Source organism: Hippoglossus hippoglossus, chromosome 1 (genome assembly GCF_009819705.1).
Source record: "Hippoglossus hippoglossus isolate fHipHip1 chromosome 1, fHipHip1.pri, whole genome shotgun sequence".
In the NCBI taxonomy this organism is placed as follows: domain Eukaryota; kingdom Metazoa; phylum Chordata; class Actinopteri; order Pleuronectiformes; family Pleuronectidae; genus Hippoglossus; species Hippoglossus hippoglossus.
The window spans coordinates 7,526,071-7,537,781 of NC_047151.1; the positions used below are offsets into that span (position 1 = coordinate 7,526,071).

General features: G+C 41.6%; 1 protein-coding gene across 2 annotated transcripts; it reads left to right on the top strand.

Moving 5' to 3' along the window:
- Nucleotides 1-850: 850 nt before the first annotated feature.
- On the top strand, nucleotides 851-10,368 carry LOC117768356 (ADP-ribosylation factor-binding protein GGA1-like). Of its 2 annotated transcripts, none has more exons than XM_034596641.1 (18): nucleotides 851-909; nucleotides 1,587-1,671; nucleotides 3,220-3,295; nucleotides 3,457-3,555; nucleotides 3,914-4,037; nucleotides 4,996-5,096; nucleotides 5,304-5,384; nucleotides 5,726-5,863; nucleotides 5,974-6,055; nucleotides 6,184-6,294; nucleotides 6,407-6,535; nucleotides 6,897-6,940; nucleotides 7,218-7,408; nucleotides 7,565-7,839; nucleotides 7,968-8,137; nucleotides 9,173-9,283; nucleotides 9,584-9,711; nucleotides 9,744-10,368. In XM_034596641.1, the coding sequence occupies exons 1-17, from the start codon at nucleotides 864-866 to the stop codon at nucleotides 9,692-9,694; spliced, it is 1,974 nt and encodes a 657-aa protein (XP_034452532.1). In that variant the 5' UTR covers nucleotides 851-863; the 3' UTR covers nucleotides 9,695-9,711; nucleotides 9,744-10,368. The 2 variants fall into 2 exon arrangements, with proteins under 2 accessions (XP_034452532.1, XP_034452525.1); XM_034596634.1 differs by having other exon boundaries at nucleotides 9,584-9,707.
- The last annotated feature ends 1,343 nt before the right edge of the window (nucleotides 10,369-11,711 follow it).

Sequence of the window (11,711 nt, forward strand, 5' to 3'; positions counted from 1 at the left end):
TGACTGATGCTACCACAGAATCATAAAAGGTCAAACTAGGCAATCATACACAACATTTATAAAATATCCATAATGTAAAATGAACACTACATATTACTAAACAAGGGATCTATGTTGACATATATATATATATATATATATGAAATGTGCTCTCAATAGTGAGTCTTTGTTTTTGTGTTGTCGCAGGCAAATTTGAGTTAAGGCAGGTCATGTAAGACAATGATGACAGCCAATGACACGTGTGTGTATGTGAAATGAGCATGTGCCAGCAAAGTAGTTTCACTTCCTAGTGAGTTTCAGTTTGAGGAGAAATGATTCCCCACTGTGTGTTTATTCCTCCGTAATTATTTTCGGTCTACTACTGGGTATGCACGGCAGAATCGCTATTCAAACTATTAATCCCTGCTAACAATATAGAACATAAATAGACACAGAGAATAAAATTGATTTAAATCCTCCTTGTGTTTTGTATAGCTAGATAAAGAGCATTGGAATCTATCTATCAATGAAGAGCGCTTACCACTGTTTTATCTGTGTATCTCTGTTATCTCTTTTAATTCCAAAAGGTCTATAGCCTCAGAAATACATGATCTATAGCCTTGATGTGGATCACTTTGGCTTCATTTCTGGACAGTGGGAGGAAGTGTGGAAGCATCATCCATATTTATACATAGTCCAAGGGGGAAATGTTGGAGAAGAAATGTAACGAGAGTGTGTAGTGGTTCAAGGTCTCAATGTAAATCAAATGAAAACAGAGGCAGGAAAATATGGCACTGTTGACTTTCCATACCACCTGCACGTCATGCGTCCGCGCGATATGTTACAAAACCACGCGAGACTTGCTGCTTGTTTATTCTCGAAAGATGGCGGCGGCGCCTCCAGAAGAGGTTAGCCTGGAGTCTCGAATCAGTAAGTCACCATTCATTTCTACAGCAGATTCACTTCTAGCGTGAGGACGGGACGCTGCTGAGGAACCTGGGGATCCATCCTCAGTCTGTAGTCGCAGTGCTGTGTTTGTGGATTTATCTCAGAGTCGAGAGGGCGAATGTCATCAAATGAAAAAAGTGCTGTTGACGTGGAGGAACAGCCTGGTTCGGATAATACGTCACCTCGTCTGTAGCCTGTCTTCATTTGGACTGACGTTGTGTTCACTGTGGTCAGTGTGAGGTTGGCGCCGATTCACTGACATGACACGTTCATGTGCACACCCCAGTGAAGCTAACGTGTGAGCTAACAGCACCAGCTAGCCAGTTAGCTGCTGGTCTGACACATGAACCGAACCTGAACCTTCCACCTCCACCAGAGACACACGTGCTTCTACACACAGGAGAGTCTCTCCTCCTCTGCTCCACAGCAGAGCACTGAGATGGTGTCTGCAAACAACCAGAGGGCTAGTGACACCTGAGCCTGTTAAATCTGTGCAGGACCTGTCACTGTGTGTGGTGTCAGTGTGTGAGGTGTGACAGGCCCTCACAACCCATGTCAGAAGTAGAACATGTCCGGAGACTCAAGTTTAATATTTTTATCTCAATTGTCAGAAATCAAATGTTTATTTTAGTCTAATTTTTCCTTTTTCTTCTATACAGACAAGGCCACCAACCCTCTGAACAAGGAGAATGACTGGGACAACATCAAGGGGTTTTGTGATCAGCTCAACAATGAACCAGAAGGGTGAGATGAGGATGACGATCATCATCACACCATTTCTGAATAACTGCTCTAGTTCTCATCGTAGAACAAACACATCCTTGCTATGCCTGCTGTTGATCTACAGCCCAGACCACAAGAATTTTGGCAGACACCTCCCACACAGCACAGAAAGAACTGCAAGGGAGACATGGCCTCTTTAACAAATAATGCCTGGGTGTTCAAAAATAATTTGACAGATCCACACGAAGTCAAACAAAATCTTTACATTTAATATTTTGCGGCAACTCTTTTTCCTGAAGTCTTTAAACCATATTCATCAGCAGAATCTCTGTATCTTTCCTGGTAATTTTCACAGAGCTTCACTGCAGCCTCCCTCAGTGTTTCTCTGTGTATGTGTGTATATAGATAGATAGATAGATAGATAGATAGATGTATATATGTTTAAGATCGTTATCCTACTGAAATGTCATCCATTGCATTTGGCTGAATCTGAGCACACACACAGCTCCTCTATATCTCTTTGTTCATTCTGGTGCATCTGTCAGCAGTGAAGTGATCAGTAAATGCCAGCCTGCCACTTCCACATAGGCCCAAGTCATAAAGGAACCACCGACTGTTTGACAGAGGAGGTTGGTTGCCGATCGTGAGCTGTTCCAATTTTCATGTTTTAATTGTCTCCACCAAGACAATGTTTTCACTCCTGTCTGTTTATTTGTTGGCTGGTTTGTTTGTAAGCAAGATTACACAAAACCACAGTACGGATTTCCATGAAACTTGATGAAAGGTTATGGTTTTTCACTTTTTTTAACATCGCAAGATAGGGCTTTTTTTCAAAAAAAATTACATTTCCCAGTGAATTATTCATGGATCTTGATGGAAACTATGAGCGTGTGAAATTTGGTGCAGCTTGATTGAATTTGAGGGGACTGTTGTGGTGGTATGTGCTCTACTGAGTGCAGTTCTAGTTGCAAACCATGTGTTTGTATCTATTTGTGTTTTTGTGACACCTCACTGTTATTGTCATTGCTTCTTTCCTCCACATGTTGACAAGACAACTACACTTCTATCTAAATTAAGACTCGACTAATTCCCACGTGTGAGCTGTTTTGTGTCTGAACTAACATTGATATGACAAATTGAACATTGAAATATTTAGTAGCCAAGTGTAGAATTAGTTTAGAACACCGGTCAGTTTGCACAGTGTGTTAAAAGGGCTACATCTCCCACTCAGGTCTTTTTGTATTGATGTTACAATATTTAAGTTAAATCTGAGACTTGGTACTTATCAAAATCAGTATAACTGTTCAAATACTTCTGGTCTGGACTGTACATTTTAACAACCTGCTCTCATCCAGTTTCACAAATATTTTTTTGCTTAATAAAAAACATTAATCCTATAAGTAATGTAAAAGTTAATCACAACTTTAAGCATGTCTCACTGCTGATTTAAAGATTTTTTAATTTATTTTTTTACATCAACGGTGTTTTGCCTCAAATGTTTTTTGTGTATATTTATACTTAACATCTTTTTATCTGTGAGTAGAGTTAAATATCTGTTTTATCCACCAGTCCTCAGCTTGCAACCAGACTTCTGGCCCACAAAATCCAGTCTCCTCAGGAGTGGGAGGCTATGCAAGCGCTTATGGTGAGAGAGGAAATTACTTAAGTCTAAGTCTTCACTTGTGTAATGTGTGTTTTGTGGCTAATGCGTGCAAAGGCCTGCAAAAGGCACAACACATGTCAAATGTCATGACTATGCTTGTCTGACATGTAAAACCAGCAACCTTTAACTTTAACCACCTCCAGGTTCTTGAAACGTGCATGAAGAGCTGTGGGAAGCGATTTCACATTGAAGTGGGGAAGTTTCGTTTTCTCAATGAGCTCATCAAGGTGGTTTCACCCAAGGTAATCATAGTTCTAAGTTCTATCTCATCTGTTAAGCCATGACAATTATTATTGTTGGGGTTTATTTGCTGTTTAATACAGAATAGCTCCAAGAAGAGGTTTGATAGCAGAATTCAGAATAGAAAACTCACATTTGTTGTGTTTGAATATGAAGCTGTGACCATGAGATAGCTCAGCTAGTCTAAAACCCAGGTAAGCAGAGAGTAAATCACCACACACTAGTGTCAAAAATGTGTTTCAGTTTAATGGCTGTATCTCATCTTTTTTTATTCATGAAAACTGTCAAAGAATAAAAGAAAACAATTCAAAATTTGTCCATATAGATTTTTAAAATCCCTCCCACCTCCTCTCCCTGTAGTATTTAGGTGCGCGGGCTCCCGATCCAGTGAAGAAGAAGGTGTTAGAGATGGTGTACAGCTGGACGGTGAGGCTGCCAGAGGAGACCAAGATAGCAGACGCGTATCAGATGCTGAAAAAGCAGGGTGAGTGCTCCTGATGTTTGAGAACATGACAAATCATCAAGCTAAAGGACGTTTCTCGTTTGCTTTATTGTGACACAAAACCTGCTTCATACATAGACTGAACTCTGGATAATCTCCTGATATTATCTGGAGGGGCTGTATGTGAGACCGCAAACGCCAGTTGAGTTCGTTGAGTAAAAACACCAGAACTGTGTGAGAACACAGCAGGAAGCCCTCTGGAGGATTCACCACAAGCGAGTGGGTGTGTTGATGATGTGTCTTAACCTCGACAGATGCAAAACTGCAACCAAAAAAAAAATACACATCTCAGAATACAGGTGGTACACACGTAGAAAACAAAGATGTCAACTTGGACAGATTCGGGAGCTTTAGGTGATTCGGGTCGACACCGTTGTTGATGTGCAGTAAACAAAAACTCATGATCTTCACAGTGGAATTAGTAATTAACCTTCTGCCTCCTGCATGCTCTAACCTGCCACCACCCCTCATCTGAACTCTCTGGAGATTTCTGTGTTGTTGGCAACGCGTCTGACTGGAGAATCTCCTGCTGAGTTGATCATATGTGAAATGAAGTTGTATGAAGTCTGCGGTCATTTTCCAGAGTTCATGTCTGAGAACGGCCAATATGTGTGGTGTGTTATTCCATATGCTCTCCACACAGTGGTTTATTGATGCCCCTTTTTAAGTTGGTGTCTGATATTGTCCTTGTTTCAACAAACAGTGTTTTGTACTAAGTGCTGTCAGTTCTGCTTTTTATGCCGATGAGCCACAGACATGAGGTGAATGTAGTGTGATCTTAAAAATAGATTCTCGAACCACGTTGCAGTTGTCCAGCATCACACGTGTCTCTGACAGCGCTCAGAGTGATGTAGATTCTCTGGCAGAGATATTTATACACAATGTGAGTAAATAGGCTGTTGAAGTATTAAGGTTAGTAGCTGTCCTCGTTCTCTTCCAGGTATTGTCAAACAGGATCCTGTGCTTCCTGATGACAAGCCCCTCCCACCCCCTCCACCTAGAGCTAAAAGTGCAGTTTTTGAGGATGAAGAGAAATCCAAGGTATGAAGTCTGAGTGATGATGAAATATGTGGTTGACAAAGGGAAGGACTAAATTGTATCATCCTCATGTCTTGATCCATAAAGATCTTTACCCATCACATCCTTTTGAAATGAAGCTTGTGCTAAAATTGTTAAAGCACCAACAGTTTACTTATTCACATCCTCCACTCTTTCCTCTACCTCCTGTGTCCTATCCTGTTTTTGTAGACGCTGTCTCGCTTATTGAACAGCACTCACCCAGAAGATCTAAGAGCAGCAAACAAGCTCATTAAGGAAATGGTTCAGGAAGTGAGTCACCCGCTTTGTTAACCAGATGTGCATGTGTATTGTTTAAAATACACACTTCATTATAATAATAATAACTCTTAATCTCAAGGCACTTTCAGTATTGAAATTTCTTCTTACCATATTGATTTATACTGTGATTTAAGTTGCGTACTCGATCTCCTTAATCAAACATCAGCTTGTATATTCTATAAAACATTTGTGAAGTTAATAACACTCATATACTATGTGTGTTTGCTGTGATAATCAAAAACTGTAATATAGCCTTAATTCTCCCTGTTTTTACATCACGGAACAAATTGAGTCTAAAGGTCTGTGAGAGTTTATCGCTCTCTTTTCCGCAGGATCAAAAGCGAGTGGAAAAGGTATCAAAGCGAGTGAACGCCATCCAGGAGGTGAAGGAGAGCGTCAGCCTGCTGAGCCAGCTGCTGGAGGGCTACAGTAAGGAGAGCTGCTCCCAGAGCAACCAGGAACTCATTAAGGTGAGCACAGCTCAGCACATTAAAACATGCTTCAGCTACCGCCTCATGATTGTCCTGGGACTGTTCAGTAGATGGGAGATTTTAGGGTTTTCACGTGGTTCTAATTTCAGGATCTGTACCAGCGCTGTGAAAAGATGAGGCCCACACTTTTCCGATTGGCCAGCGACACGGAGGATAACGACGAAGCCTTGGGTTCGTGGGTAGTTTCTGGAATCATATGAGGAAGCTCAAGACTTTTCTGAAGTTTTTTTTCCATTCTGATTCATCCAGAGCATGACTAGATAAACCATCTGATGTTGTTAATTCATTTCTGCTTACAGCGGATATATTACAGGCCAATGACAGCTTGACACAGGTCATCAATCTGTACAGACAGCTGGTAAAGGGGGAGGAGATAACAAAAGATGGCACATCAATGCCCTCACAACCAGGTATGTGTTTTTAAGGTCAATGGGATTTGACATCCATCAGCATTTATAGATATGTACCATATTTCTGTAGACTATAAGATCACTGATGAATATTTTCTGTCCAAATCATCAGGCAACAGTAGCTCAGCACTCTTAGACCTGATGGGACTGAATGCATCAGCCAACCCAGAGCCCTCCAACCTACAGACCCTTAATCAGAACGTGGGCATCAGCCTCTTGGATGATGAACTCATGTCTCTGGGTAAGTTCCAGCTCGTTGCTTAGGAAAAAAACCCTCATCTGGCTCACTGAACACTTTTAACAAGCTTGAAAGAGAAAGTCAGCACTATTTCCTTATTTCCACTGGCCGGGGTGAAGGCTGCTTGTTGGCGAGCTGGCTAATACCCAGCATCCTCAGAGGCAGACCACACCTGGCCAGACCACAACAAAGCTCGACACATTTCCAGCCTCTTTATAATTAACCTTTCACAAATTCTGACATAAGCACTGATGTTTTTTATTGTGTTGTAAATCATTTGTCAGCAGAAACAAAGTTTGTGTAAACCACCTCAAAAGGTGGGATCAAATGTAATTAACCTTTTTTGTTGTTCTTGTCTCCTTAGGATTGAATGTAACGGAAAACTACGACTCCCAGAACTCTTTTCAGGTGCAAGTTTGAAGCTAACTTTGTACATATGGTCACATTAAAGCCAGCATTTTTGTAGAAGCTGAAATTGTAACTTTGGTGCCACCAAGTGGAAGTATTACAAACTACCAATATAACAATAAGATATGCTAAAATTAAGACATATCTACATTTATAAAATAATATTATACAAAAAGTGGCTTTAAAGCAGATATTGATACGATTCTCAAACCATGTAACATCATCTCCTGCCTCTTACAGCCCTGACACGCAAACTCTAACTTTTTTTTCTCTTCAGTCCTCTGATAGCACAGAATCTTCTGCTCCATCGGCATCGACTGCAGTGTTGCTACCAGCTGTGGTCCAGGCACAGCATGCTCCGCCAGCAGGGGGCTCCACTGCTCCTCCTAAAGCCATGGAAGAGCTGGATCTGCTGGGGAAGACATTAATGCAGCAGTCCCTACCTCCAGAGAGCCAGCAGGTCAAATGGTAAGAGACACACACACACAGATGTGGGGTTTATAATGTATATTTGTGGAGTTTCACAGTGTTAACATACATGTGGACGGGTGGCACTTGTAACTGTAGTGGACAAACATGTTTCATGTGCCTCTACACTCCTGATCATGTTGCTGTTACACACAGGGATAAGGTCCAACCTCACTCCAGAGTCACTTTACGAGATCTCCAGACCATGTCCACCGCCAGCTCTAGACCTGCTCCTCCTGCAAACACCACCTCCTCTGCTCCAGCTCCAGGGCCCACGTCCGGCCTGTCCGTCCATTCAGAGCAGCCCGACGCTCTCCTCCTCTCTAACCTCAGTCTCACAGCTGCTGAAAAAGGCTCATCGGCTGCTGGCGACCTCTATGACAGCATCTCTCTAAGTGACGTTACTGTGCCTCTGGAGTCAATCAAACCAAGTAAGCACAAGCAATAACACCAGTTCCAACAGGGACACTGGTTGTGGTCATAGATTCAGTTTTCTCTTTATGTCTCCACATCGGATTTCCATGCGTTTTTTCTCATTGTGTGTGCACCTATATTTCAGGCAGCCTGTTGCCAGTGACCGTATTCGATAAACACAGTCTCCGGGTTTTGTTCACCTTTGCTCGTGACTGTCCTCCGTCCCGGCCGGACGTGCTGGTGGTGATCATCTCCATGCTGTCCTCGGCCCCCAGTCTTGTCACCAACATCCGCTTTCAGGCTGCTGTGCCCAAGGTACGTCCCTCCTGTCTGCTCGTCACACTGAGGTCAGACACGCACTGTAGTCAAAGATGCCACCATGTACCTGAGGCGTCCCAACTACAGCTCTAAGCATTTGTGTCTTGTAAGAGTCCTGACATTCAGTCAACTGGAAACCAGATCCATTGAGATCCATTGTTTATCTGTTTAACTTGAGTGCAGCTGAGACACATTTTTTAATTTCTTTGGCAAACTTTTTAGCAGACAGATCCAAATTTATAAATGTAGCAGATTCAGAGAGAAAACTAGCATTCATTTTAAGGGATAGTTCACCCAGAAATGAAAATTGACTCATTACCAATCCCCACTATGCCGATGGAGGCATGGGTGAAGTGTTTGAGTCCACAAAACACTTAAAGAGTTTCAGGGGTAAACAGTGTACTGCTTGTGTGGTGTCATCCAAGTGTCGTCAAGCCCCGACATTCATATTCGACTCGAAACGAGGTCATTTACATCGTGTTTTTAGTCTAAAAGTCCACTGTTGTCTTCCGACGAGGTGCATTCAGGGACTGTCGGAAATGCTAACGTCCCCCAGCTTAGCCATTTCTGGTGGACCTTTAGGCTTAAAACACAGTGTAAATGACCTTGTTTCAAGTCTAATTTTCATTTCTGGGTGAACCTTCCCTTTTAAAGTTGTGTTTCTGTTCACTTGATCAACTATTTGAACATTCACTCCTTTTCAGCTCTGTTTTGGTCTCTTGGCTCTTTAGCATAACTTTAGCTACTAGTTCACTGTGTGTGTCTGCTTGTTGGAGCGTTTTACTGAAACACCTGCCCGCTGTGTCTTATAATCGGATCAGTGAGTTCACACTGTAACCTCAAAACTCTGTAAAATATCAAATATTATGTATGTTCTCCACAATCAACACTTTTCACTTTTTTTTGGTTGTTTTTATCTTGTTTGTTAAAACGTTGCTTTAAAATATTGATTTGAAGCTTCTAAAGTTTATTTGTGTGTGTGTGTGTGTGTGTGTGTGTGTGTGTGTGTGTGTGTGTGCCTATGTTGCCTAGGTGATGAAGGTGAAGCTGCAGCCTCCCTCTAGTACTGAGCTCCCAGCCTTCAACCCCATCCTGCCTCCAGCTGCCATCACACAGATCCTGCTGCTGGCCAACCCACACAAGGTACTCCTCTTCCTCACATAACACCATTTTAATACCATTTAATAACAGCATTTTATGTATGTCAGTTTCAGTCTTTTGAGCAAATATGGATCCAAACAATCTAAAACAATTTACTTTTCATGTGAAAGGAATGTTTGCACGTTTGTTAAACCATAATGATACAGAATGCTTTTCTGTGATAAACACACAGCGTAAACATAGCTCTTTGTTTACACTTCTATGATTTGTACATTCTAGAGGAGTTTGATTTGCGACATCATAGCTGGTAGCGAAACATCTGACATTTTGTTTCTGTTTCAGGAAAAAGTACGTTTGCGGTTCAAGCTGACGTTCAACCTGGGGGACAAATCTCACGACGAATCTGGTGATGTGGACCAGTTTCCCCCTCCGAACACCTGGGGGAACCTTTAGTGTGAGAGAGAGAGAGAGAGCGAGCGAGAGAGAGAGCGAGAGAGAGAGCGAGAGAGAGAGCACCCTCCTGTCATGTGACCTGCTGCTTCCTTTAGATTTAGGATGAAGTTGTCCCTCATCACTGGCAGAGGCCACGTGGTCTCAAACGCTCAGTAAGACAAACTGAGAAGAGACCAGTTGTGGGAACCCGCTTCTACCTTGTGCCTTCCTTCACAGCCTTCCTGTCCTTTACTCCATCATCTTCATGCTCCTGTGTTTCGTTGCCACTTTCTCTTCTTCTATCAATCAGAGCAGAGATATATGATAAATACAGCAAACCGTCAGAAACATTGACTCAATGCAGATGTGGAGCCTTTAAAAAACAAACAAAAAAAACCTGAATGTGTGCATCTGTCTGATTCACAAACTGCAAGTCCCATGTCATGTGAATTACATGCAACAGCTGGAGTCTGACAATTAAGATTATTCTTTGTTTTTTCTACACAAGCAGACACTCAATCTGAAGCAGGTGTGTGATGCAAACCTAACTTGGGCTTCAACATGTTACATATTTCCGAGTATTGTCACCACCTGTGTGTCCAGTGTTTGTTTTGAGTGTTCAGTCATTGTTTGTTTTACATCCATCAATACTGTTTCACAGCCAAACTCTCAAACTGCTGAAAGTGATTTTCAAAAAGACCCCCCCCACCAATACATTATAGCCTAGATATGGTAATAGTCACCTGATGGTACCTGATCAGAACTGAAATTATTTCAATTTAAGAATGATTAATGTTCTTTTAGTTTCAGCACAACTTCAGTGTTTTCAATAAGAGGTGCAACAGTGGATGAAACAGAAAATAGTATTATGCTCACCTTATTAGAATCTCTTTTCTAAATTGATGAGCAGTGAGAACTACATATGGATGCTGGAAAGACACTCATTAGAGTTCATACCTCAGCCAAGGTTGAAAAAATCCCTTTTATAAAACTACATTTAAATTCACTAGATCGAACACCTTGCTCCCCTAAACGTGCCTGATTTCTGTCATCAAAATCTATTAATTATTCTCTTTTTATGTCCCATCTCCCCTCCAAGTTTCGTAGAAATCTGTTGAGTAGTTTTTGCGTAATCTTGCTAACACCCAAACCAACCAACCAGAGGGCAGGGTTAATAATTACTAACTCTCACATTTCGAATCATTATAGCTGTTTTACTTCGGTTTCAATGGAGACAGTTCAGAGTTTGAGAAATTCATCTGAAATGCTGTAATAACTGTAGAAGGACCAGGAGAACCAAATGGAGCACAGCTAATGAATTGGCACGTCGTTTTTTAAGTGTTGTCTTGGTTTTAATGCACTGTCATTTATTAGAAAAGTGTTACGACTGGGTTGTGTATCTTAGCTGTGGCTGTCTTTTTACCATGTCTCCATGTCCCAGTAAGCAGTGACAGTGGTGCAGAGAGTCGGCATGCACATGCACAACACCAGGAAAAAAACTGAAGCAGCTAAATGGAATTCAGACGTTTTTCATATATGATTTCTACCCGAGCTTCTCCTGCTGTGATGCGTCAGATTGTTTTCTGTGTAAAAGGCCCATGAAGGAAGGGCACAGAATCTCTGCCCCTTTAAAAATGTACCTTTTTATTTCTGCACTTTTCTTTGTGATCAGTAGATTGGGACGCTGTTTAACTCAGGAGCTTGATTTGGAGATTCACTTCCTCGTCCTCAACATGCACTTGTTTTGTTTAGTTTAAATTTTGCACATGAAATCATTCCATTTAGCAGGATCTTGTTTATTTCTTTTTTTTCATTTGCTGCCTCTCTACTGTTGATTGACCCAAAGAGGGACATGGGAAGTCCTGAGCTGACGTCATGTGACATCCAGTTTGATTCTACCACATGTGCCTGAGATGGAACCGTTTGATTTTTTTAATTTTTTTTTTATTTACTCTGTACATATATGTAAACAAATGACAGGTTGGATCTTCGTTTCTGTTTTCATGTGTTCATGTCCTCATCAGAAAAAGACTCTTGA

Coding starts and splice junctions, on each gene's coding strand:
- LOC117768356 (XM_034596641.1), top strand. CDS start 864: ATGGCGGCGGCGCCTCCAGAAGAGGTTAGCCTGGAGTCTCGAATCA. Junction 3,296..3,456: donor AGGCTATGCAAGCGCTTATG/GTGAGAGAGGAA, acceptor AACCACCTCCAG/GTTCTTGAAACGTGCATGAA. Junction 4,038..4,995: donor TCAGATGCTGAAAAAGCAGG/GTGAGTGCTCCT, acceptor GTTCTCTTCCAG/GTATTGTCAAACAGGATCCT.